This window comes from Emydura macquarii, unplaced genomic scaffold (assembly GCF_026122565.2).
Source record: "Emydura macquarii macquarii isolate MOO-44397 ecotype Brisbane River unplaced genomic scaffold, CSIRO-AGI_Emac_v2 contig_2422, whole genome shotgun sequence".
NCBI lineage: Eukaryota > Metazoa > Chordata > Testudines > Chelidae > Emydura > Emydura macquarii.
In genome coordinates this window covers 6,446,255-6,474,252 of record NW_027132559.1, presented here as the reverse complement: position 1 = coordinate 6,474,252, position 27,998 = coordinate 6,446,255, and the positions used below count along the sequence as shown (strand labels likewise).

Genomic DNA, 27,998 nt, shown 5'->3' with positions numbered 1-27,998 from the left:
CTCTGACAGAGAGCATCACAGGGCATCAGTTCTGCTCATGTCATTCTTTCCAATGGGAAATAATTATGTCTATCACAAAAAGACTTAATGGTGTGTAATGTTATTTGCAAGCCATGGAAGGTCACTTGAGACACTGCTATAACCAGAACTGAACAGCTTCATAACTGAATATTTCAGACTGCAAACCCAGCAAGCGTTTAAAAAGTAGTCATAGTTACTTGGAATAAATGCTAATTCCTCGGAAGGTTACTACAGAGAACAGAGTGATGAATTCATGGGGGGAAAATGAAACGGTACCAGTGTATGCAAGTGTAACACCAACAGACCCCAGCCATCAGTGGGCAGGATCAAAGCCGGGACCCCTGAAGCTGAATGTATGAGCCTCTACTGCATGAACTAAAAGCCGCATGGCTCTTAGCCAAGGCTATAGCAGACTCATCAATCTCTAGCTAGGCTAGGCGCCACTAAAAGAGGACAGAGGGCCACACCAAGCAGGCATGGCTTACACCAGTGTTTTTCAACCTTTTAAGTAGCAAGTACCCCCTAACTTCTTAAAATTTTAATAAGTACCCCAACACTCAATTTTCCACTCTGAGAAATACAATCTTTTTCCCCTTTACCGCTGGACAACTGTATTTCTTGTAAAGCAGGAGAGTTCTGCAATGCTGTGTGGCTGTGGCAGATCACAAAACCCCCTGCTGTTTCTTCCCTCCTTCCTCCTCCCCTTCCTCCATAAAGGAGCAAAGGTCAACGCCAGTCAATCACAATGGCTTGATAGCGGGGTCATGTGGTATTCTCCTCACACAGGCGGGAACTTGTGAGGTATGAGCAAGCACTAGCAGCTCACCAGAGTGGATAAGCAGCACTCCCCATGGCTATCCCTGGGGGATGTGGGCTTGGGGCAAATCACACTGTGTGGGCCCCTCTTAACATTTTTATACTGTTAAAATCTGGGGCTGTCATAGTTGTCAATTAAACTGCACAACTAGAGCAGTAAAACTGACAAGTAAGCCTGCGGGTAGAGCCCAGCTCCAGGACTGGGCAAGCCACTGGGCTCTCCGCCTGGTTTTCTGGGCACCGGGCTTTGAGCAAGGGAGGGGAGCTGCCACCTGGGCAAGTTGCAGGCGGCTACCACCTGGCGGCCAGGCTGGAAGGTGGGCGACTGCTCCTAGCTGGGGCAGAGGAGGCTTCCGCACAGGCTGGGACCCGGGGATGCGGGCAGGCAGCAGGCAGCTGCTGCCCATCTTCAAGCTGGGGCGCAGGAGGCTGTCTCTTGGCTCAGAGCCGAGGTACGGGTGGCAGTCACCCAGCTGCAAGCCCAGCTTGCGAGACGCAGGAGGCTGCCACCGGGCTCTCACCTGGGAGCTGGGACTGGGCGGGATGCGGGAGGCTGCCACCCGGCATCCCAAAAAGCCAGCGGCTGCCACCCGGCATCCAAGGACTGGGGCAGCTGCCGTCTACCTCCCAGCTAGGAGGAGGGACTGGACATGAAGCCAGCAGCTGCCGCCTGCCTCCCCCAGAAGCTGGCAGCTGCCGCCTGTCACCCAGCTGGGAGCTGGGACCGGGCGGGAAGCAGATGGCTGCAACCTGGCTTCCCCAGAAGTCAGCGGCTACCATTCGCCTCCCTTCACTGAGTTTTTCGCCGCGTACCCTCTGCCTGTGTCTCGCATATCCCCAGGGGTACACGTACCACAGGTTGAGAAATTATGGCTTACACAAGCAGAAACAAGAGAGACATGTTCCCACCCATCCCTCCCCAGAAATACCGATGAGCCATCCCTTTTTTGTCTATCTATCCTGCTGATGCACTGGTGCAAGTATTGAAGAAACTCTGTACCTCCTGTCAATCTGTGAGGGTACAAACCAAGTCATCCTCCAGCTGACTTCTATGCAGCGTAGCACATCACCGGAACAGACAGACAAAGAAGAAACCAAACCATATGGAGAGCATGGGAGGAATGAAAGAAAAATGGCAGCAGAATGCAGTGAACAATGTGGGGAGGCAAGGGAGCAGTGGAAGGGGGAAGAAAAGATTCAGCACAAATCCATCGTGCTAGAAAAAAGTCCCCCTTTCAGTCACTGCCTCAAAAACTGAGTCAAGAGGGGAGATGTGGCAGGGAAAACTTTGCCAAAGGAAGGGAAACTGAGGGAAACATTTGGAGGAAGGATGTACTCTATCTTAGTATTTAAATGCTTCCAAATTGCATCTTTCTCCCCTAATAAAAGAGAATGCCCATGATTCTCTCAGGTTTCAGATTTTATATTATTTGCACAGCATCTTTCACCCCCCAAGCATGCCAAAGTGCCTCCCAAGTTATATACAGGAATCATTTCATTACTGAAGTGCATCCAGCTCTGGAGTGGAGGGCACCAGTCAATCAGAAGATAGCATGCTGTTCAACAGGGCAGGAGAAGGGGGCACTTTGGCCAAAGGCTGTGGGGAAAACCTTTATTCCTACAAAAAGGGCCATGAAATCATTAATATCCACACAAAGAAGAGGAAACCTGTGGGTCCCATTTGAGAGCTCCCTTCCCTCTTACAGTAAATCACAAGATACTCAGTTTTTCTGTCATAAAAGGATGAGCTGCCCTGCCAGGATCAAAGACTATAGTTCTAAAGCTTACACTTTGAACTAGCCCATCCAGCAAATTTAACTTCCCCTTTTGGCATATTTTCTCCCCCTTTCCCCATATTTAATTTAGAGCCAACTACAGTGTCAGTGCCTGTACAAAACCTACACTGGAAAGCAAGGGGTTTAAGGAACAGCTCTGGGTCCAGGCAGCCCCACAAATCACACCTGCAAAGTCTGCACAATTTGGAAGCAGGGCTTTGAAAGAGGAGCAGAGAAGTTTAGAGGGAGGCAGTGGAAGGGAGCAGATGGCTGCTTTGAGCTCTGAAGTGAAAATACTACCCAGTAGCCTACTGCCTGGGAACTGGAGACACAGGCCTGTGCAAACCCATGTAGGAGAGGCAGGCAACTGAGACTGAAGACCAGAGGCTTGATTAGAGTGAGTGACTCCAGGAAACAAAAGGGGACTGGGTAGAAGTGGTCTAGGGAAAGGCAGCGGTATAGAGTGTAGTTGCCCACCACTGGGTCCTGGGCTGGAGCCTGGTAGAGAAAGCAAGCCTGGGATCCCCTACCCACTCCAAGAGGATGTTACCACACCAGGAGTCTTCACTTTAGGTGAGCGACCTGCTGGAAAAGGCCTTGACCCAACCCCAACAAAGTCTCTGTGCAAAAGAGAAGGATTGGAAACCCCGGGGGGGGGGGGGGGGAAGACGACGACGGACGGATGACAGCGAAACTGAAGGACTGGACTGTGCTTTCAAAGGGGAGGCACCCTGCCAAATCCCCACTTAACTATTAGGCAGCACTATTGGTGCCTGTGCACCTCCTATAGGCTCCTTCTAAAACCCTGACTAAACTGAGCTATTTTTATTTTAGGTCCTGCTCCTCCTTGAAATTTCAAACAGATTAAGTCTGTGGCTAGTTACTGCAGAGCAAATAAATGAAGAACCCATGCTGATGGACTATCATTAGTAAGAACCCCAATTTCCTTACTGTTAAGACTCAAACACAGCAGCACTTCAGATCTGCTTCCACTTCCCTGGTTTAGAATGGCGGGTTGTCAGTGGAATTCAAATGGGCCAAACGTGAACACATTTGTTTCCAATGAAAATAAATACATTTAGAGAGGGTTCAGAGAAAAGTCACAAGAATGATTAAAGGATTAGTAAACACGCCTTACGGTGACAGACTCCAGGATACACAACAAAGAAAAACCCGCAGCTGGCCCATGACAGTTGACTTGGGCTGCGGGGTGGTTTCATTGTTGTGTGGACTTCTGGACTTGGGATGGAGCCTGAGCTCTAGGACCCTCCCACATCACAGGGCCCTAGAGCCCGGGCTCCAGCACAAGTCCAGAAGTCTACACAGTGAAGAAACAGCCCGAGCCCCACGAGCCTGAGTCAGCTAGCACAGGCCAGCCACAAGTTTTTCTTTCCTGTGTAGACAAACCCAAAGATCTATTTAGCTTAATAAAGAGAAGGTAGAGGGGTGACTTGATTACAATCTATAATTATCTACATGAAGAACAAATAATTAATAATGGGTTCTTCAATCTAGCACAATCCAATGGCTGGCAATTGAAGTGAGACAAATTCAGACTGGAAATAAGGCATATATTTTTAACAGTGAGAGTAATTAACCATCGGAACAATTTACCAAGGGTCGTGGTGGATTCTCCATCACCAACCATTTTTAAATCAAAATTGGATGTTTTTCCAAAAGATCTGCTCTAGGAATTATTTTGGGGAACTTCTATGGCCTGTGTTATATAGGAGGTCAAACTAGATGATCACAATGGGCCCTTCTGTCCTTGGAATCTATGAAACTATGAAAATACTTTCCCTAGATGCTTCATATGAAGTACCAAAGATGGTCTTTTTAAATTCATGCTTAAAAGTTTGACCAGCCATAAGATGCAAAAAATCTTCACTGCACTTGACTCATAGACTAAGGTCTGAAGGGATCATTATGAACATCTAGTCTGACCTCCTACACAATGCAGGCCACAGAACCTAACCAACCCACTTCTGTAATAGACCCCTGACCTATGACTGAGTTACTGAAGTCCTCAAATCATGGTTTAAAGACTTCAAGGTACAGAGAATTCACCAGCAAATGACCTCCATGCTGCAGAGAAAGTCGAAAAATCCCCAAGACCTCTGTCAATCTGCCCTGAGGGAAAACTCCTTCCCTATCCCATATATGGAGATCAGCTAACCCTGAGCATGTGGGTAAGACTCACCAGCCAGATACCCGCTGCAGTATTCCTGCTGCAGTAAGAATTCTCTGCAATATCTCAGAACCCACCCCATCTAACATCCCATCACAGACCATTGGGCATATTTACCACTAATAATCAAAGATCAGTTAATTGTCAAATTAGGCTGTCCCATCATACCATCCCCTCCATAAACTTAGCAAGCTCAGTCTTGAAGCCAACTAGGCTTGTTGCCCCTACTGCCCCCCTTGGAAGGCTGTTCCAGAACTTCACTCCTCTGATGATTAGAATCCTTTGTCTAATTTCGAGTCTAAACTTCCTGATGGCCAGTTTATATCCATTAGTTCTTGTGTTCACATTGGTGCTGAACTTAAATAACTCCTCTCCCTCCCTTGTATTTATGCCTCTGATGTATTTATAGAGAGCAATCGTATCTCCCCTCAGCCTTCTTTCGATTAGGCTAAACAAGCCAAGCTCTTTGAGTCTTCTCTCATACAGCAGGTTTTCCATTCCTCGGATCATCCTAGTAGCCCCTTCTCTGCACCTGTTCCAGTTTGAATTCATCTTTCTTAAACATGGGAGACCAGAACTGCAAACATTACTCCAGGTCTCACCAGGGTCTTGTATAACAGTACTAACACCTACTTATCTCTACTGGATACACCTCGCCTGATGAATCCTAGGATCACATTAGTTTTTTTTCACCGCTACGTAACATTGGCAGCTCATAGTCATTCTGTGATCAACCAAATGCCCAGGTCCTTCTCCTCCTCTGTCACTTCCAACTGATACATCCCCAGTTTGTAGCAAAAATTCTTATTAGTCCCTAAATACATGACCTTGCACTTTCCACTATTAAATTTCATCCTATTTCTTTTACTGCAGTTTACAAGGTCATCCAAATCTTCTTGTATGATATCCCAATCCTTCTCTGTATTAGCAATACCTCCCAGCTTTATGTCATACACAAACTTCATTAGCACACCCCCACTTTTTGTGCCAAAGTCAGTAATAAAAAGGTTACACAAGATTGGTCCCAAGACTGATCCCTGAGAAACTCCACTAGTAAACTCCCTCCAGCCTGACAGTTCACCTTTCAGGATGACCTGTTGTATTCTCCCTTTTAACCAGTTCCTTATCCACCTTTCAATTTTCATATTAATTCCCATCTTTTCCATTTTAATGAATAATTCCCCATGTGGAACCATATCAAATGCCTTACTGAAATCTGGTAAATTAGATCCATTGCATTCCCTTTGTCTAAGAAATCTGTTATCTTCTCAAAGAAGGAGATCAGGTTGGTCTGGCACAATCTGTCTTTTGTAAAACCATGTTGTATTTTGGCACCAAACAAAGAAATGGAGACAGTACATTCACTGCAGAGGCATTGGCAAGAAATCAGTTGAGTAGGTATCCATATGTTGATGATAATGATGGAGAAGAATTACACTTGAAAAATCTCTTTGCCTTGCTCATCTCAACCAACACTTTTGTGCTAAAGCGAACGTGTGTGGTGGGGGCTTCAATAAACATATTTTCTGTTTTTTATTTTTAACAAATGAATGGAAATTCTATTCATTATCTACAATTGATTGTTAAATTAGCTGATCTAGTGCTGTAATTACAGAATTTCTATACAATTTACAGAACATTGGCTTATATAGCAGATAACATCATTCACTATTTATAAAACACCCATTTAGAGAGAGAGAGATGCTACAGAATTATAGTGCCAGGTCCTTAGCGTGTATAAATCAGAGTAGTTCCATTGACTGCAATGGAGCTATGCCAATTTACACCAGCTGATGATCTGGCCCAGAGCATTTTGTTAAGATTCAAAAGTAGATTAAAAACAGCCATTTGGGGGGCTAAAATTCAAAAAATGAAGACAAAATCTACTCTCTCTACTTCGGAGAGTTATCTGTTCATCTACCAGTATCTAGTTCATTTTCTCTCTCTGCAATACAGACTGACAGACATTGTTATTTAAGCCAGGGCATGAGAATTGTTTTTATTGTATTGGTTTATTTTAATACAGAAAGGATGAAAGCTGCTGGGGAGAAGGGGTTGGTGTTCTTGAACATTTTCCGAACATTTAGAGCTCTAAAGCAGGGGTGGGGAACGGAACCGTGCCGCCGCCGAATTCTCCCCCGCCACCAGGGCCAGCATCAGGTCCTTGACATAAAAAAGGTTCCCCACCCCTGCTCTAAAGAGTTACTCTGATTGATCAAAGCAGTGGATTAACCACTCTCTTCTTAGTCATATGCTTCCACATTCTAATTCTCCCTTGTTCCCCCTTTTGAGAATGCTGTACTTCTGATCTATTAGTGTTGGAAGATTGTCTTCCAAAAAAATTTCACAACATTTCAACATTTTCACCCTATCTGGGAAAACATTTTTTTAGTGATGTTTTACTCTAGTCACATTTAGGTACAACATTGTGCCTCTCAACTTGTTAAACATTTTCAAACCACATAGTTTCAATCAAGCTGTTTAAAAAGAAATCTACCATGTCACTTGCAATCTACTAAAGTCACATTTTTTGCCATATTAATGGAAAATTTGATGTTTTCCCCTGCAATTTTCCTCTATCTGGGAGAAAGTAAGTAAACTGCAATGCATGGATCTGGTAGTCCTTGTAGACCTCAAAGGACTAAGCCTAAAAGGAAATGAAGAGGAGGGAAAAAAACTAAGCTTCTGTGGACCATCTACCACTACAAAATCGTACTTATAGCTTTCAGGGCAGTTCCCAATTTCCAAATGAAGCTAAAAACAACCAAGGATTTATCCAACCCAGCAAAGCACTTAGGGTCTTATCTGAAGCTGACAGACTTCAGTGGACTTTGGATCAGCCCTTTTAAGCACTGATCGCAGTGGGACAAATCACAAGCTTTCATCTCTCCTGGATTGGGGGGCAAGGGCCTAACGCATTGCTCACTGAAGTCAATGTGAGTCTTTTAATTGAATTCAGTAGTCCGTGGATCTGGCTTCAAGTGAGCAGCTAATAACTCTGTAGACTCCTGGGTAGATGCTTGACTGCACTTCCCATTAGTCCATGGGACTTCATTTGTCATGGAAGAGGTTTATTCACACAACACAGTGGAAAAGGAAATTCCATGGGATGATGGAAATTGTAGCTATGTTCCTTCTGTGCAGTCCACAGAGACACCAGACACTTTGGAGCAGTGATGTCTCCTCACAGAAGTAGTGAGTGAGTCCAAATGGAAGTGTGGTGCAAGAACACTGATTTTTGCCAATGCAAGTATTAATTGTTTCTGGCACACCTGTTACATCAGCTTGAAAAGCTGGGCCCAAAATGTCTCGAATATGTATTTAATTTAGATTTTAAAAGGAGCCCAAAATTTGCACAGGGCTTGCAGAAAATGCCATCACACTTACAAGTGCACGTTTTGCACATCCAAGCCTATGTGTGCACACACAAAACATAAATATGCCAATAGGCCAATAACTGAACATTAAAGAACAAGTCTTCCTCAATCTTGCATGTCCACTGGGGGGGGGGGGGGGGGGGGGGGGTGTGTGTGTGTGTGTGTGTGTGTGTGTGTGTGTGTGTGTGTGTGTGTGTGTGTGTGTGTGTGTGTGTGTGTGTGTGTGTGTGTGTGTGTGTGTGTGTGTGTGTGTGTGTGTGTGTGTGTGTGTGTGTTGTGCTGGAACTAACTCAAGTAGTTCCCCTGCACAAGGGGATCTGATTTGGGTGAGTTGTACAGTGTTCATGTTTATATCCCTCTACACCAGAAAATCCAGCTCTACAAGAGTTCCCAGTGCATAGGGTGAGGTAAGATGAAGATGGTACCTGCCACTATGTAGATCCACCAGCCATTCCCCTCCAGGTAGGGAGGATGCAAATGTCACAGATGTTACTTGAACCCTCAAGCTAGGACAGTGGTTGTGAAGGGACTCTGTCAGCTGTGGCAGTTGGAAGATGCCTTTTCCTCTCCACCCTCCTTCTCAGGCCCAGATGAATTCCCAGTGCACAGTTCAGCTGTTTGGGCTGTGGCCTCTATTTGGGCCTTATTGGTTATGACTATAGCACCAAACTCATCCTGTGAGACATTCATTTGGCCTGCAATTTTCAGCTTATACTAACCTCAATAAATACAGTTTTTGTTTTGTTTGTTTTTAATTCTACAGCCTGATTATATGGCATCCTGTAAGTCAAAGTGTGAATCTATAGTACAGCAGCTTCCCACGCACTAATATCCTGGGTGGACACTACTACAGCACAGTGAAAGTCACAGAGTGCAATTTACCCCAAGTATGCGCCAATATTCATCCCTGATTGTAGTCAATGGAGGTATAGCAGGGATGAAGTTGGCCCAGTGTTTTAAATAATTAACTAGTTGGTTTAAAAAAAAAATTAACCAGCAATAGCAGCCCTGTTCCATACAGATATAGACACAGATGCATAATGCATTACAAAGACACAGTTCATTTTGTTTAGCTTGCAAACTGAAACTATTGCGTTGTTATTGTCATTGTTACCACTTTAATTTAAAGTTTTAGTTACTGTTCCTACAAGCTTGACCACCCTGGTAAAGGAAAGGAGACTAGCACCTGGAAAGGAGTGCAGAGAGGTATAATACCTGTAGAGGTCTTGGGGAGTGCCAACCAGGGACATCCCTTGCCTCAACTGTGCAACACGGTGCAAGGGGCTTGTCCCCACGCCTACCCTGCCCACATAGTCCCCTCTGCCTGTAAAACTAACAAGCCATTTCAGTACTCTGAGATACCTTATACTTGGCTTCTGCCTGGGTACGCTTTGAGCAACCCCCGTTTCCTCTCCCTTCTTTAGTGCAAAGGAAGGCAACAGTTAGTCCTGTTTAATGAATGCCACCTACTGCTCCCATTCAAATGGATGAGAATTTTGCCATGGACTTCAATGGGAACAAGATCAGTCTCTAAGGCTATGTCAACCCTACCACTTTCATTGGTGTTACTCAGGGATGTGAAAAAACACACCCCCACACAATCTAAGTTACACCAACATAAGCACCAGTGTGGACAGTGCTAACATAGCTACCATCGCTCGTTGGGGATGGTTTAATTATGTCGACAGGAGAGCTCTCTCCAGTCGGCATAGAGCAGCTACACGAGAGATCTTACAGTGGGGCAGCTGCATTGGTACAGCTGTGCTGCTGTAAGCTCTCTAGTATAGACACAGCTTCATTCTGCATCTGAGAGACTGAGCGGCTTAATTCATTATCTAAATCATGTAAGTTACAGGAACACCATGTGTAAAATTCAACCCTAGTATAACTGTTGAGTTTAGTGTCATGGGTGAATTTGGCTCCATATCATTTATTTGTCATTTATCAATGTTTTTGTAACTTTGTATATATTTTTTTACAGCTCTCTACTTTGCACTGGAGAATGTAGTAAAAGTTATTTGCAACTGCTTCCTAATTATCTCCACTTCCATAACACAGCAGTGACACACCCCCAGTTGCATTTAAAAGATAAAAGGAGGACTTACAGAGTTGTCTTTCACCAGAAGAGCACAGCACTGGATTCCTGCCATCAGCATTTTATGGGGATTCCAGGCAACAGAATCAGCTCTGGGAAATTAAGGAAAGAGGGAAAAGAAATGATTACCCTATAATCACAGTGGTACACATTGAAAAAATGTCCATGTATAGTATAAATGTCTATAATAAATTTCTGAATTTTTCCCCCACCCACTATAAATCCTGTGGTCTCTTCAATTAAAAAATAAGCACTTTGGACATACAAACTCCAGAGAGATTCAAAAGCAGTGCCTCTTTCAAATTAATTACCCCAGGTGTTCATATGAGCTATTAAACTATTTACCTGTGAATGCCATGCAGAAGCGTGCGATGCTTCTTTGACATCAAAGCTGAGCCACCCCAAGATGCCTGTTGAAATATTTATATAACCAAGACAATGTTATTAGTATATCGATATTCTAGGGTTCTATCGGTATTCCCACGGCCTTATTTTACAGAGCCTCAATAATCCATTTTACGTGAAAGCTATACTTGGCTTTAAATGTATGTGATCCTTGCTCACTGTACAAAATTCTGTTGAAATCAAGTTGGTTGCACTGGTGTCACAGAAGGCCCAATTCTTCAAATCTCACTCATGCTCTGTAGCACTTACATGAGTAATCCCACTGACCTCAATGACAATACTATCTCAAGTAAATGCAACCTTATGGAAGTCGCAGAGTCAAGCCCAGAATTTGGACCACTAACTTTTACTATGGAATATAATATTTGCAAGTATGTGACAGCAACACCTACAGTCTGATGCTGCATCACTGAAATCAATAGAATTTTTAACATGGATACAACATTGGAAGGATTGGACACCAACTACCAACAGCTGCAGTGAATCTAAGTCTCAAACACTGATGAAGAGTTTTCATGCAGCTATGCATGGAAAGAGAGATTGTGTGGCACACATCATATAATGCTCTCAAAGCCTTTTGTAAGAAATTATTATTAGTAAAAAAGAAAAGGACTCAACTGTTGAAGACACTGATCCTCCAGAGAGCTCCAGAGAGGCAGACCACATGCTTGTGCAGAGCAGGGATTTAAGCGGGGATCCACACAGGTAAGGGGACCCACGCATGAAGAAGTCATTGCAGGATTGGGACCCAAGCGATTTTAAAAATGCATATGCATTTTTGTGTTAAAATATACATGGCAGAGATTTCTGCATAAGTTGGATTTCAGCATCGCTCTGCCGAATCCCACATCCTCTCGCCTGCTGGACGATGGCGTAGTGGGACGTGAAGGTATGCACCGACGATCAGGTGGCAGCTTGGCAGATGTCCTCCAGGAAGATGAGGCTTGAGCTCTGGTTGAGTGCGCTGTGATGGTTCCTGGAAGCTGCACATTCGCCTGCTCGTAGCAGAATTTGATGCATGATGTAATCCATGAGAAGATGTGCTGGGTGGAGACAGGTGAGCCTTTCATCCAGTCAGCCACTGAGATGAAGAGCTGCATCGATTTCCGGAACAGCTTTGTGCGCTCGATGTAGAAGGCCAGGGCTCGTCTCACGTCCAGCAAATGCCATCTCCTCTCCTCCTCTGAACCATGAGGTTTGGGAAAAAACACGGAGAGAAAAATATCTTGATTACAATGAAATTGGGAAACCACCTTGGGCAGGAAGGCTGGATGCGGCCTCCGCTGAACCTTGTCCTTATGGAATACTGTATAGGGGGCTCCGAGGTCAAGGCCCTAATCTTGGAGACCCTCCTGGCTGAGGTAATGGCCACCAGGAAGGCTACCTTCCATGAGAGCATGAGCAGAGAGCATGAAGCCATGGGTTCAAAGGGGGGCCCCGTGAGTCTCGAGAGGACCAGGTTGAGATCCCAAGGAGGCACCGGGTCACAGAACTGTGGATAAAGCCTCTCCACTCCCTTGAGGAACCTGACCGACAGGGGACGGAAGAACAGCGATCTCCCCTCTAGCGGCTGATGGAAGGCCGAAATGGCAGCCAGGTGAACCTTCAACGAGGCCAGTGCCAGACCCTGGAGCTTTAGCTGGAGCAGGTACTCAAGGATTGCCTGTATAGGTGAGAGGCTGGGCGGGATACCCTGGGACTCCGCCCAACAGGTGAACTGCCTCCACTTAGTCCAATACACAACCTGTGTAGAAGGTTTCCTGCTGCCAAGCAGGACTTGTTGGACCTGCACCGAGCAGGCTCTCTCTCCCTCCGTCAGCCACAGAGCCTCCAGGCCATGAGGCGCAGGGAGTCCAGGTCCGGGTGCAACAGGCAACCGTGGTCCTGGGAGAGAAGGTCGTGGCGCCTCGGGAGCTCTAGGGGTGGGGTGATCGAAAGGTCCAGCAGCATGTTGAACCAGTGCTGTCTCAGCCAGGCTGGAGCGATGAGTATAACATTCGCCTTGTCACTCAATTTTCAGCAGGACCTTGGGTAGGAGCAGAATGGGGGAGAACGCGTACATGAAGGCCCCCGTCCAGTCCACAAGGAACGTGTCGGAAAATCGACCCAGTCTCGCGACCCCAGAGCAAGCAGAACCTCGGACACTTCTTGTTCCAGGCCGACACGAATAGGTCCAGTAGGGGAACGGCCAACTTCTGGAAGATCATAGCCACCACCTTTGGGTGAAATGGCCAGTCATGGCGGGGTAGAAACGTCCTGCTGAGGCAATCCACCTTGTCGTTCCTCACTCCCGGGAGGTGAGAGGCAGTCAATTGGAAATCGTGCCTCACGGCAAAGTCCCACAGACGGATAGCTTCGTCACAGAGGGCTCAGGAGTGCGCTCCCCCCTGCCTGTTTATGTAAAACATGGCTGATGTGTTGTCTGTCAGCATCTACACCGCTCTGCCTGTCAGGAATCAGAGGAACACCTTGCGCGCTAGGTGAATGGCCCTCAGTTTCTTCACGCTGATGTGCAGGAGCCTCTCCTCCCCCGACCAGAGCCCCTGAGTGCCTAGGTTGGCGCTGATGTGGACTCCCCATCCTACGCGTCAGAAATTAGGGCAATCGACAGGACCAGTTCCTTGAACGGAACGCCCTTCATCACTTCCCCGGGTGTCTGCCACCAGTTTAGGGAGGGTAAGACGGGCAGGGGAACTGTGACCTCCCAGTCCAATGGGTGTCTGCTCGGCACATGTACCGAGGCCAACCATGCCTGAAGCAGTCTGAGCGTCAGGCGAGCTAGTCTCACTATGTACGTGCAGGCCGCCATGTGGCCTAACAGCTGTAGACAGTGCCTGGCTGTTGTCGTGGGGCATCGGTGCAGCTGGGGGATGATAGAGACCATCTCCTTGAAACGTGGCTGAGGCAGGAAAGCTCTGGCCTGGGTAGCGTCCAGGTTCGCACCAATGAATTCCATGCATTGCACTGGAGTTAATGTGGACTTCTGCTCGTTTATGAGCAGTTCCAGACTGTTGCACATGGAGCAAGTGAGGGTCACGCTCTCCTGCACTTGGGACCTGGACCTGCCCCTGATCAGCCAATCGTCTAGGTAAGGAAAAATTTGCACACCCTTTCGTCTCAGGTGGGCAGCCACTACCACCACGCACTTGGTGAGCACCCTTGGAGCCGAAGATAGGCCAAAGGTTAGGGCTGTAAACTGGTAGTGGGAGCCAGCCACCGTGAAACGGAGGAAATGCCTGTGGCTGGGAAGGATAGACACATGAAAGTATGCGTCCTTGAGGTCAAGGGCGGCATACCAGTCTCCTGGATCCAGGGAAGGGATTATGGAGGCTAGGGAGACCATGTGAAACCTGAATCATTTGACATATTTGTTTAGACGATGCAGGTCTAATATGGGTCTCAGACCCCCCTTCGCCTTGGGGATGAGGAAGTACCTCAAATAGAACCCCTTCTCCCTTCTGCCTTGAGGGACCATTTCCACCGCTCCTATGTTGAGGAGGGAGTCCACCTCCTGCAAGAGGGGTTGCTTGTGAGAGGGGTCACTGAAGAGGGACGGAGGGGGAGGTTGTTGGACGGGGATAGATGTAAACCGTAGGGCACAGCCCCCTGAGACTATCCCAAGGACCCAACGGTCCGAAGTGATCTTTGCCCATTTGGGATAGAAGGGCCTTAACCTGTTTAGGAAGGGGCGGGGTGGATCCAGGAGAGCAGTCGGGGTGCCACCCTCAGGCACACCATCAAAATTTTCTCCTCCGGTTGCCCGACCTCCCGGGGGGCCTCTGCTGAGGAGTTGAGGACGAGCTGGGGGGCTGATTTCTCCTTCTATACCCCCTATTCCTATCCCTATTGAAAAGGGTTGAAAAGGCCTGGCCAGTGGCCTTGGCTGCTGCTGCTGCACCCGGGAATGTGACTGACGCCTGGAAAACTGGGGCGTGTACAGGCCCAGGGAGCGAAGCATGGCCCCTGAAGTCCTTCAGACCATGCAACTTCGCATTGGTCTGGTCAGAGAATAGGACCGATCCATCGAAGGGAAGGTCCTGGATTGATTGCTGCACCTCCTGGGACAGGCCCAAGGATTGCAGCCACAAGCACCTTCTCATACAGATGGCAGAGGCTATGACCCTGCCCATCGAGTCAGCAGTGTCACAGGACGTCTGGAGCGCTGCCCTAACTACCGTGGTTCCTTCCTTCACAATGGTGCTAAAGTCTGCAGCCTGGTCCTGGGGCAGGGCCTCAGCGAACCGCTTGAGGGAGTCCCACAGGTTGACATTATATCTACCCAGGAGGGCCTGATGGTTGGCAATCCTGAACTGCAGGTTTGCCGTGGAATAAACCTTTCTCCCAAACAAGTCCAGTTTCTTATTGTCTTTGTTCTTGGGAGTGGACCCTGGCTGACCTTGCCTGTCTCGCTGGTTAGCCGCATCTACCACCAGGGTTGCCAGGGCGGGGTAAGTGAACAAATACTCAAACTTTCAGCCAGGACATGATATTTTTTCTCGGCCACCTTTGACGTAGGGGCGACCGAGGAAAGGGGTTGCCACAGGGCCTTTACAATCTTAAGCACCCTTTCGTGGACTGGGAGTGCCACTCTCTCTGGGGCAGCCGCCGCCAACGCATTAAAGAGGCTATCTTCAGCCTCTTCTAACTCCTTCACCTCCAGTCCCAAGTTGGAGGCCACCCTCTTGAGCAGCTCCTGGTGCACCCTGAAATCCTCCAGTGGCAACAAGTGGTCCCGGGAGACTGCCTCGTCTGGTGAGGAGGAAGAGGACTGCCAAGGCACGTCCTGCGGATGCACCCCCTCCCGGCGAAGGGTTGCACCCATTGAGGGTCCCTCTATGGGGTCCGACTCCTCACCCAAGGAGTGGTGTCTATGGGCCTTCTCCTGTGCCGGAGGCATGGACTGCACCCCTGATGACATAATGGATTGGGGTCCCGGCCCCATCTGGATACCCCATGGGGCCCAATAAGACTACTGTTGTGGCCATTGATCCTGGGGCCAAGCCAGGGCTGACTGCGCCACAGACTGTGATGCTTTGTGGGTTCGTCAACTCCCTGACGACTGTTCCCCTCCCATCCCCCGGGAGACCCCAAGTCACTGGACCGGCAGTGCTGTGTACATCCTCGGTCCCGGGCAGCCTTCCTTGCCAGGGACCACGCCTCCGACCTGGAGGACGAAAAGGACTGCCTCCATCACCGTGAGTGGTGCCGACGATTGGAGGTGCGTTCCGAAGAGCTAGAGGTACCGGAGCGTCGTCTTGGTACCGATGATTTCTGTTGCCGCTTGCCTTGCGGCCCTGCAGACACCTTTGGTGACCAAGGTAGGCGCTGCTCCCAACTCCTCGGTGCCGAGCCGAACTCCAGCGACCGGGTTCCACTTCATGGACTGCGCGGTGCCAGGTCCTCCAACAGCGACTGGGTTCTGCACCACCTCGATGCAGTCGAACTCCTCAGTGCCGGGTCCTCCGATGGCGACCGGGATCTGTGCCATTCAGGTACATGCGAACTTCTCGGTGCCGGGGATCTGGAACGGGAGCTGTCCGAGCACCGCCTGGCAGACCTCGACCGGTGCCAACTCCTGGCATGCACTGCCTCCAGTGCCGGGGATTGACATCATTGCCGAGAGAGAGACTCCATGTCCTGTGCCGGAGCAGGTCGGCTTCATGACGCTGACCTGGAGCGACTGCTGGGAGAGCGGCTCTGCCTTACCCTCGGAGACCGTCCGGTGGGAGATCTTCCTCCCTGTACCGGGGATCTCCATCGACATTCAGGGGGATCCAACGCGGGTTTTCCCCCGTGACACCAGCCCCTTCTCTCTCGGCGGGGGGAGAGGGGGCATAGGTGGCGTAGGCAAGGCTAACAAGGATCTTGCCTCCTGAAAAGCCTCCAGTGTTGACGGCGTCAGCAGGGGCACTCTCCCACTCCCAGGAGTCAGGGGAAGCTCCCTGATCGGAGATGCAGGCACCGGAGAAGACTCGACGGGCCGGGTCCGGTGCATATCCGTACTCGACCCTGCCCGTACCGATGGCACAGGGAAGTGTCCGCACTCTGCACGCTGCTTCTTCCTCTTCGGTGCCAGCAATGTTGCGCGGAGCCGAGTTGCAGCCGGTGCCGGCGGTGCGCTCTGTACCGAGGTCACACTCGGTGCCCACCCAGGTGGAGCGGGCGGGCTAGGATGCTGGGCGGAGCGCTGCCTCCATCAACAGGTCTTTCAACCAGATTTCTTGGTGCTTTTGAGTCCTCGGTTTAAAAGCCCTGCAGATCTTACATTTCTCTTTTCTGTGTGTTTCCCCCAAGCACTTAAGGCAGTGGTCGTGGGCGTCGCTGAGCGGGAAGGCCTTCCCGCAGGAGGCACATGGCTTTAATCCCAGCGACCGTGGCATAGCCCGGCCGCTCGAAGTCCCCGCAGGGACTTGCCTTATCTCTAACGACTCTTAACAACACTTAACAACTACTTAACTAACTAAAACTAACTTAGAATAACAAACAAGTCCAAACAAGGGGAATGGTACTTGCTGAGAGCAAGGCTAGTTCCAGCAACCGTCATGGGCGGATAGAAGGAACTGAAGGGGTGTTCGGCCGGCAGCACCTCATATACCGCAGCATGTGTGTGGGACTCCAGGGGGCACCGGAGCTGGCCCTATGGGATCTGCTAAGGGGAAATAAGTTCCAGGTAACCATGCACAGCGGCATGCACACACCTATAGTGCAATGTACATGAGCAAGCACTCGAAGAAGAAATAATTTTCCAGGAATTAAAATCTAACAAAATTTTGTGGAAAATTTCAGAAAGCCGCTTAGAAGAGTCCCATTAAAGATAAACATTTTTTCTGAATGGGTAATAGAAATAAAATGCTTTTTTATATATATTTATGAAGCAATTGTTATATGGTGGTGGTATGTACTGTTACCACACCCCCCTGAACATTCCTCCATACCACAATCTGGGAACCTGTGACCTAGATCCATTAGCTATGAATCCCACACAGGTGTGGGGCATATTGAGATATGGCCACTACTACAGCCCAAGGATGGCTGAATAGGTGCCACAGAGCTCTACTTTTGTGTTGGTGGGGCAGAGATTCTGAGACCCCTAAATCTTACATTGGCCCAATTTTTTCAGGAAATGTGAATTTCACACTGAGGGTGAAATCCTGGCCTCATTTAAGTCAATGGGCATTTGCCCAGCTCTAAAAATACACAAATTCATAAAATTAGATTACGCAGTGGATTAACACATTGTGGTGGCATTTCACGTATGAAGACTTGATTTAAAATATGACTTTAGGTCATAGCAAGTGACTTAGACGTGGCGGCTCCAGTCTGGTCTCCAGACATCGCAAGTTTGGCACACTGTATTTAGTCTTACCTTGAGAGAGGCCTCATGTCCCAGAAACTCATTAAATTCGGGCTGACGTGCACTGGCACAACTGTGACTGCACAACCCATACCTGCACAGTGCCTCTTCTGACTGAAGTCCCCAAAAAGAAAATGCCAAGACTCGATCCTGAGAAGTACTGAGCATTTACAATTTTCACTAGCATAAGTGTATTGGAGTTGCTGTATTAATAAAGTAGAAATACCAGATCTGGGTTTTCAGGATGCAAATATGGGAAATGCTAGTATTAGAGGAGCAGCTGCAACAGCTGGTCTATAACTTATCTGTACCAGTATCTGCTTCAGAGGCAAAAGGTTAGGAATGGTATTTGCCATAGCTGAAAGATAGGAACAGTGGAGGCACCCAAGGGAATGAAAGGTTAAAATCACATCTTACAGGCACTTATATGACCCCAATTACTGCACTACGTGTGCCACACAGTATTTATGTGTTACATATTTATCCCCAGAAAATCCCAGTGAAGTAGGAAAGTGCTTTTATTCCCATTTTACAGATGGTGAACTGAGGCTCAGAGGGAATAAGTGACTTACCTCAGATCATACAGTAAGTCTGCAGCAGAGTAAGGAATTAAACCCAGATCTCCCAAGTCCCAGGCTAATGTCCTCACCACTGGACTACCTTCTTTCTCATACAGAAAGGAATCAAATTTTAATACTAATACTCAGTACTTCTCTCCATCTGTGAATCTCAGTCTCATCACTTTCTTGTAACTACTAATAGTTATTATTTCAATTTTACAAATGGGAAAGAAGGTACAAGGATGCTCAGTAAGTTGCCCACGGTCACACAGCAACTCTGTGAAAGAGCTGGGAATAAACTTCATTTACGCTAAATGCCCATTCACAGCAAGGACTTCTCAGACTGCAATTTGGGAACCAGTGGCCTAGGACAATCATCATACCAAAAATATTAGATTTGATTAACAATGACCTAACCATGCTATTTCTCCAGCTCTTATATTAAAATGCACAGGGCCTATCCATCAAATCAATGGCAAAACTCACTATGACTCAAAGGCAAGCATGATCAGGCTAAATGTATTTTTAAAAATTCTATTTAAAATGCAGGTCATTTCCATCACAAAAATCTTAAAATGTTCAAAATTAAACAAACAAAAAAAATGTAATCTTCACTAAAGATTCAGTTCCAGATTTTCCTCTGACTACATCAGTATAAATCCTGAGTAACTCCATAGGCTTCAGTTGATTTATTCTGGATTTATTCTAGTGTAATTAGTAAACAGAATCTGGCCTGCCAGATTTAATGCTAGATAAAACAATTTTAAAAAATTAACTCTTCATGTTCATACCAGTAACTCAATGGTTACTCCAGACAGGGATAATAAATTCAGCTTTCCAACCTTTCACTTGCATAAGATTAAAATCTTATCATACAATGAAAAAAGGATTAGAGAACATTTTATTCTGAGCAGCCAAGGAAAACTTAAGTGGGTCAACAGGAAAGCCAAAACCACAAATGGAGACAGCCATCAGTTATTGTGATCAAGGCAGTTTCTACTCTCGTTTAGACCACTACAAACCCATTGACTACAACAAGTGTTGCTAGTCTCACTGGGAGCAGACTTTGATCTAACAAACAGTAATTGTGCTATACCCAGCCCACATTAAGAAGTGGAAAGAATTTGAAGGAATATTTCTATACAATTCTCCTCTTCAAAACTGCATGGGGTTTGGTTTTGTCTTTTGGGTGTGGGAGGAAGGAGTGGGAAGCTATTTAGAAGCATTCTTAAAGTACAATCTGGCAATCTGCAAAAAGACTTTGACCAGGTTTCAAAACCCACTTTGCTAGTTTTCAGCAAGCAGAACTTAGTGAAGAAACTGGCTGCATTTGTGGTGCCCATGCAAAGAATGGAAAATGGGATTAAACTCTGTCTAGTTTCTGAGTACCTGAAAATATCTCAGCAGCTGAAGAAAGTATTAACAATGCTAAAGCAATACTAACAAACTACATGGTATATAAACTAACTTACATCCACATGCAGCCAGAGACCATGTTTTTCACAGATATCAGCTATTTTATCCAGAGGATCAAATGCTCCCAACACAGTTGTACCAGCTGTGGCACAGACAAGAAATGGTGCTGCCCCCTGTGAAATGATTCAAAACAAAGAAATGTCACTTGTACTGTTCATAGCTTCTAATATGCATGCTGAGTTAAAATATAACAAGGTCTAGAAAAGTAGGGCAGGTATAATAGTGTCTACATTTTAGTTTCTCAGCAGTAAAAGGCTAACGTATGAAGTATTATATTTAAAAGTGCTGACTTTCAAAAACCAGCATTCCAGGATGACATATTGTCATGGGCCGGACTTCACTAGACGCAGACTATGTTTTGACAGCTAGGAGCCCTGTAAAGATGAAAGCATGTTGGATAGTTGACATCTCTCTTTTTACTCTAATTGTCATTTCATACTCCTTTCCCTCTCACTACTGTGTTTGCTGCAGCTCTGCCTAATATTGATGGCACCATTAGTTCAACTAGCAAGCAAGGAAGTGACCCCTCATCTCCCAGGGGACTCCACCTGCATTACCTCTGCAATGCTTGTATTCTTCACCTTGCTTAGCACTGAGGAACACTAAGCTTGGTAACACTTTCTGCCTTAGACGGTGCCAGCATATTCTACAGCTGGAACAATTATCACTATCGGACCCCAATGTCAGTGGCCCACAGCAAGTCACTGTGTCTGTCCTATTCTTCTGAAAATAGTAAGGATTATAGGCAGTGGTTAAACATATTGTGAGATCTTCTCTCAGACGGATTAGATAGACTAAGTAGTGAAAAGTTTGGCAGCTTTGAGGTCTCTGACAATTTTCTCCGTCTCTTTTTCCCTTTTGGCCTCAGCGGCCCTGCCCATAGCTTCCCTGTTTAGTTAATACCAGCAGAGTGATTACAACAGTAGACGGAATTCTGCCCTTCAATACGTGCTTGCAGTTCTTATTGCGGTCAGCGTGAGTTGCACATGCAACCAGGTATGCAGTTATTTAGAGAAGGTAAACTCATCCCAAGCAGTATTAAACTGTTACATTTGGGATTTCTCATCGCCTACAACATGTTTAATTTTAGGTTAAGGAGAGGGACATTTCTCCGATTTATTTTAGGGCCAGATCCTCAGCTGATGTAAGTCAGCATAGATCCATTCATTCCAGCTGATAGCAAATGAGAATCTGGCCTTATTTGTGAATTCTATGTGATGTTTTATTTCAACTAAAATCCAGTTTAAATAACTATCACTTGCTTTTACATGTCGATTGAAGACATATGGGCCTGATTCACAATTACGCTAAAGCAACTTTACACCTCTTTAACCATGTAAAAGGACCTTGCAGGGGGGAGTCAATTTTACTCCAGAGCAGTGTAACATGGCTTTAGTGTAAATAAGAATCAGGCCAATATGTTCACAAAAATCTCAGTCTGTAATGTCCTGCTGAACAGTTCATTCCTTTCACAGTCTAAGACAATGTTGACACTACAGACCTTGCAGCGGCACAGCTGTACCGCTGTAACTGCGCCACTCCTCCGGTGTTGCCACTCTATGCCGACAGGAGAGAGCTCTCCCACCAGCATAATTAAACTATCCCCAATAAGCGGCGGCGGCTATCTCAACGGGAGAGCATCTCCCACCAACATAGCGCAGTCCACACTGGTGCTTCTGTCGACAAAATTTATGTCAGTCAGGGGGATGGTTTTTTCACACCCTTGACCAACAGAAGTTTTACCGACAAAAGTGCTCGTGTAGACAAAGCCTAAAACAAGTCAACTAATCTGAAATATAACAAAGGAGCCTGAAGCTAAAGTACCAAGTGAAGCAACACTTTCCCCATGGTAATAACTCTATGTATTCATTACATTTATCAAAAAGTCATTAAAGTGTCCTTGCTGGGCTGCTCTCACAGTCAATGAACAGGCAAAGGCAAAGGCAAAACTCCCACTGCCACCAACAAGAGGTTTGCCTCAATTACGCAAACAGGATGGGTCCTCTATGAATTCTCGATAATAAACATAACTTTTTGGTAAGTAAAGGAAGCATTTTTTTATTCTGCTTGGCACTATATACAAGCAAATCCTGTTTTCTGAGTCTTTTCCTTTTTGCTCTTAAGTACCAGGTCTAGTGGTATTTTGTTAATAAAGAAGCCTAGGCTTCTTGTCTATTATGCCTTATGCAGTGTTGGTCCCAGGATATTACATAGATAAGGTGGGTAATGTTATATCTTTTATTGGACAAACTTCCGTTGGTGAGAGACAAGGTTTCAAACTTACACAATGCTCTTCTTCAGGTCTAGGCTCTATGCAAGCTTGAAAGCTTGTCTTGCTCACCAACAGAAGTTGGTCCAATAGAAGATATTTCCTCACCCACTTTGTCTCTCTGTTATGTTTTATAGAACAGTCATGGGCTTCCATCACTGCAGGATAGGAAAAAAATAGTCCTCTGGTGTATACAGGAGTCATGAGAATATTTACTGCGATTCTCTGAGGCATATTGCTGTGGAAACATTATAAAATAGTATTTCATCAAGGAGAGAGGTACTTACAGAACCTAAACTGAAATGAGAGAACATTTAAAAGTGCTTGTCGTTTCCATTTCAAGGCAAATGAAACAATAATAAATATTGATCAAAAAAAGCAAATCTGTAACCGGAACATTTTTAATAAGGAAAAGGTTTTCTTTTCTATAAAAATCAATGCAGGACAAAAGGATCTAGCGCACTCTTTTTTGGAGGATTTTAAAGAAAAGCACCTAAAACATGTATCAACAGTCCATTCACAAGCCAAGAAAGGAAAGTTCTTTTCCTATCTGAGCAAGGCAATTTTCCCTATTAGCCCTGCTACTGTATTGCTTTTTAGTTGCCCAGTTTTATTTCCACTTCTGCTTTCTCCTACCTGCTCAAAATGAGTGAAGAATAGATCTTCTGCGTCAGCTGTCTTGGGAGAGTGAAGGGGGCAAGGAGGAATTTTTATGTTATGCAATTAGGCCCACCATTAATCAGTAGTCAGTCAACTCAATATGGTGCACGGTGAGGAAATAACTGTCAGTTTTGGTTAAGTATATACCTGTAAGTCAGGCCCTATTGAAAGTCTTTTCTGCTGTCCTAGTGTAAGGTAGGATGGCACTGTCACTTCTGACTTCATTGCAAATGACGGGAAAGTAGGCATAAGTGTAATCCAGCACATTAACATCCTAGATGGTACACCAGGTGTCGATATGCAATTCCCAGACTGAGGACTAAGGGCTCAATTCTGTCAATTGCTGCTTTGATGCACAAGTTGGTTGTATTAGAGGTAGGCCCAGCTAACCAACCCAAGAAGAGATGATCTGCATATTAGGAGTCATGTTCTGGTCCCTAAGCTAACAAGTTCATAGGCTACGGTCAGTAACAAGTGCTGGTTGACAGACTGACAGCAAAATAAATCGACAGTGTATTGGTCTAGTCCCTGCAAATGCAACCCCCAGCCATCTTCCTGGCTGGCTAGATCCCTAGAGGAACATAAACACTGGATGGAGTCTCTGCTCCCTGGGCAGGCTGGAACTTGATATTTACTACACGCTATGACAACAGGCCTTTGTTCCAGATGCTTCCTAACATTTGCTGATTCTTCTTTGATATAGAAGAGAAGTTAAGGCTGTTACATTATAATCAAGAAAGCAGCAACAGTTTAAAGCAATACATTCACTGTGTCAATTTACAAAGGTTTGAGGGCAAAAGGAATATTGCAAGAAGAAAAGTTGTACTAGAGTGCTTCTGTCCAGCATTACTTGTTCTCATGATTAATACTAGCAAAGGCCTTTGGGAAATATTAACGGCTTTGTACAGCATATCCCCTGGAATTTCTGGTTTACTGAACAATTTGTGGCAAACAGCTTGCACGTGTAAGAAGAACATTTGTACATAAACTGCCCTATTGTAACTTTCGCTCACTCTTATTCCCCTTTCTTTCATTCAAATGCACAAACGCGCAGCCTGCATGCTCGCTCTCTTTCTCTCTCTCTCTCTGTCCCCCCTCTCACCTCTTTCCTGGCCCGCTGGACTTGTTTCTCCAGTTCCTCAGGTATCATCTTACCTCTAAAGGACACAGATTTAAAACTTTTTCAGTTATATTCAAATAGGTTACTTAATTACAGCACTACTGCATTTTAAAAGGATCAGACCATGGCAGTGGCATTGTCTCCTTACCTTTCATCTGTTGTGATGAAGTAAACATTCTGTGTGCCAATGCCCAGGAAAGAAGCTGCCTTGTTCATAGAGTAATGACACTGAATAAATGAAAAAGACATTAAAAAAGTAAACAAACAAGCAACTAAAAAAACCTTGGCACAGCATATAATGGCATCAATAAATGACCATAGTCACATCACTAACTATATTTTCTAAGGCAAACAGGAAATTGTGAATGCTGTGCAGAAACAAGACAGATAGAGTCAAATGACATGCACTGAATAGTACAGTTGATAATGAGGCAAAGAGTAACATGGGTCCACATTTAAGATACTGATAAAAAGATACCATAATAACTTTACATAAGTGTGCACATAGCAAACCTGTTCCCCATTTCCACTAGTTCACTTTACACCACTTTACAGTGTGAAGGGGCTTCCAAGTGGGTGTTTACAATAGGAGAGTGGTGTAAAGTGGCCTAGTGTGAATAAGAATCGTCAGCAATCTCTGCACTATAGTTTGTTCAAAGTTTCATATTCATCACAGTTCTACATTTCATCTTTGTAACCTAGGGCTTGACTACTCATGGGGTTATTCTGAAATAATTCTATATGTGGACATTTATTCCAAAATAAGAGTGCTTTGTTCTGGTTTAATTTAGTTCACTGTCACAGTTGGCTATTGCACTTTACATTCACACCCTGCCTTAATCCAAATTAACTTTCAAGTTTAGACAAGTCCTTAGAATTCAATCCTGTAAGGTACTGAGAACCACCTACAAGATGCTGAATGCATTCATCTCCCATAGTACTGATGGGCACTCAGCATCTCTCAGCACCTTGCAGGACTAAGGCTTGCCCTAAATCTGAAAGGGTTGCTCACCATTGCTTTTGTTGGAAAACAGAAGCAAATCCTTCATGTTATTATTTTAGGGGTTAAAATAACATACATTCCAACAAGCCTGAAGATGTCTAGAGCTGTTCCTCATCATACAGGAGGTGAAGCCAGGTGGTTAATTAATTCCATTTTCTTCCAGAGGGTTCACACAAATGCTTACAGAGGAACATAATTATGAAAAATGTACAGCACTTTAATGTGTGGGTATGAATATATTAAGGGTATTCAAGCCTGTCATGCTTATTTTGATGAGATGGATCATCTCAAAGGGTTTTCTTTTCTTTTTTTCTCTTTTTTAAACATGGAAGATTTTTTTCCTTTCAACTAAATGCACACACAATACCTACAGCTAATATCAGTCAATCCTAAAATGTTTAATTTTCTAACATGACACATTCACAAAACCTTTAGGACTCATTCCTTTAGACTGTTACAAGAATAACTGACTGAATCCCCAAGGAAAACAACATGTAAATGTGTCATTTCTGAACTTTATGAGTCCAATCTGCTCCCAGTGAAATGGGAGTTATGCCATGGATTTCAATGGGAGCAAAAAACAGGCCTTAAGTGTATAGTCAGAAGCTATCACTGTAAAGAGGACAAGAATTATGCTAAAGCATAGCTTTAGAGTCCTTCCACCACTGGACTAAAATAAAAAGTAGTCTCCAAAATATACTGGATGGAAAGATCTCTCTTATTATTTGCTAAACACGCTCATGTAATAAGTTACACAGCACCATTTTAGCAAGAGATGTGCAGGTATTTACAAAAACTAGTCAAACTATAGTGTCAATCCATTTATCACAGGGCTTAGAGTTCCCATTTTAAGTAAGTTCTCTGCAGTTTTCTTTGGAGGGAGATATTCTATCTGTAATCATTCAGGCTGAAAAAAGAAACCCATTCAAAGCACAAGACCAAACTGAACACCAGTATATTTAAAATGGCAGGGAGAGGGTACGTAAGATTATTTTGACTAGGGAATGGAAGAGTTGGTGTTTTCTGTTATAATTCCAAACAATGTAACCTTATCCTGCACTCATGAAGACAGAATAAAAATTAATATTTTCTTGGTTTTGAAATGTTGTCTGGAAACCTGAGCACATAAAGCAATTATATTATTATGAGATGGTTTTATTGCTCATTATGTCTATTGTAATCTCAGTAGTGGATCAGAAAGATTGCTTAATATTGTACTCTCACACTTAGTTTATATGTATGATCAAGTCACACTGGGGAGGGGTTCCATTTCATCAAACCAAAAAACTACCGGCATTAAAGTATTTCACTACAATTTTTCATGTATTTCTTTTCTTCCCTTATTCTCAGTTTCACTGCATTCTCATCTTCCTGGCCCACTGCGCTGTTCTTATTCCAGAACAAAGTCAGATAAGACTCAAATATAATGAAAAGGAAAAATTATAAAAATGTGGGCTTCTGACAGTAGCTTGAGTTGTACTCAGCTCATGTATTACATGTATCAACTAAAACTCAGGGAGGCAGGATACTAACTATTTTTTTGCTGCTGCTAATCTCAAGTGTCACTGAGGAAGTGACCAGCAAAGGAATTACCAATGGGGTATGTGCAGTGTCCTCTATAAACCACCATTATTTCAAGTATCTAAAGATTTTCTATCTTCTTGAGTTACAGTGCATATTATCTGAGCTTACTGTACCTCACAGCAAAAGAACACTGAGACTGCCTACAATGGCATGGAGCTGATCTGTGACTGCTAGCAGCAAATATCACCAACAGCTGGTGATGGGACACTAGTTAGGGAGGGCTCTGAGTTACTACAGGGAATTCTTTCCCAGGTGTCTGGCTGGTGGGTCGCGCCCCCATGCTCAGAGTCTAACTGGTTGCCATATTTGGGGTTGGGAAGGAATTTTCCCCCAGGTCAGATTGGCAGAGACCCTGAGGGGTTTTCGCTTTCCTCTGCAGCATGGGACTTGGGTCAATTGCAGGTTTAAACTAGTGTAAAGGGTGGATTCTCTATAACTTGAAGTCCTTAAATCATGATTTGAGAACTTCAGTAACTCAGCCAGAGGTTAGGGGTCTATTACACGAGGGGGGTGGGTGAGGTTCTATTCCCTGCAATGTGGTGGAGGTCAGACTAGATGATCACGATGGTCCCATGTGGCCTGAAAGTCTATGCGTCTCCGGAAGAACAGTACCACATTGACACAGAGAGCCAGCCTGAGAACACCAGTGCTGTGCAACACTAACAGACCATCTCTTATATTACCAAAGCTCAAATATAAGACTCGGTGTTGAGACTAAGCCATAAAATAAGGGACGTATGGCAGTCGGTATGCTCTGACCACTGCTTATCATGCTGAGCAGTACAAGTTCATTGTCTCCCTGTGCTCCCCCCATCTGTTTGTCTTATTCACTTGTGGATACTTCAACTGTAAGCTCTTAAGAGCAGAGACCATCTTTTTACTGTATGTCTGTATAGTGCCCATCACAACAGGTCCCTCGCCTTTAGGTACTATTCAATACAAATAAACAAAACATGATACATAATTATTAATAGAAAGTTGACATTATGGTGCATCAGCTTCTTGAGTTTAAGCAGTTTTTTATATAACCTCAATAATCAATCATATCTGAGGCAATCTATTTTGACAAAGAGAGATAATGCCAAATCTGGGTGGAACAGAGGTGAACATGGGTCTAAAACGAGGATCTGTACAGATGGATGTCTCCTCCCTCTTAAAATGATAAAAGTTCTAGCACTTTTGTACAATATCAATTAAATAACTAAAGATATTACAACAAAGGCAAGGGGCACAGGTAGACATCCTACATCCCTGGATACCAAAGAGAGAGGAGAAAGATGGACTTGTAGTTAAGG

General features: G+C 45.2%; 1 protein-coding gene across 2 annotated transcripts in view; it reads right to left on the bottom strand.

Moving 5' to 3' along the window:
* The window catches only part of GADL1 (glutamate decarboxylase like 1), a 116,949-nt gene that overhangs the window by 56,198 nt on the left and 32,753 nt on the right, over positions 1 to 27,998 (bottom strand). For both annotated transcript variants that reach the window (XM_067561847.1, XM_067561848.1), the window contains exons 7-11: positions 24,265 to 24,344; positions 24,099 to 24,153; positions 20,064 to 20,180; positions 10,618 to 10,682; positions 10,283 to 10,364 (exon numbers count right to left, since the gene is read on the bottom strand). In XM_067561847.1, coding sequence (XP_067417948.1) covers positions 10,283 to 10,364; positions 10,618 to 10,682; positions 20,064 to 20,180; positions 24,099 to 24,153; positions 24,265 to 24,344 — 399 coding nt within the window. The remainder of the gene's footprint in view (positions 1 to 10,282; positions 10,365 to 10,617; positions 10,683 to 20,063; positions 20,181 to 24,098; positions 24,154 to 24,264; positions 24,345 to 27,998) is intronic.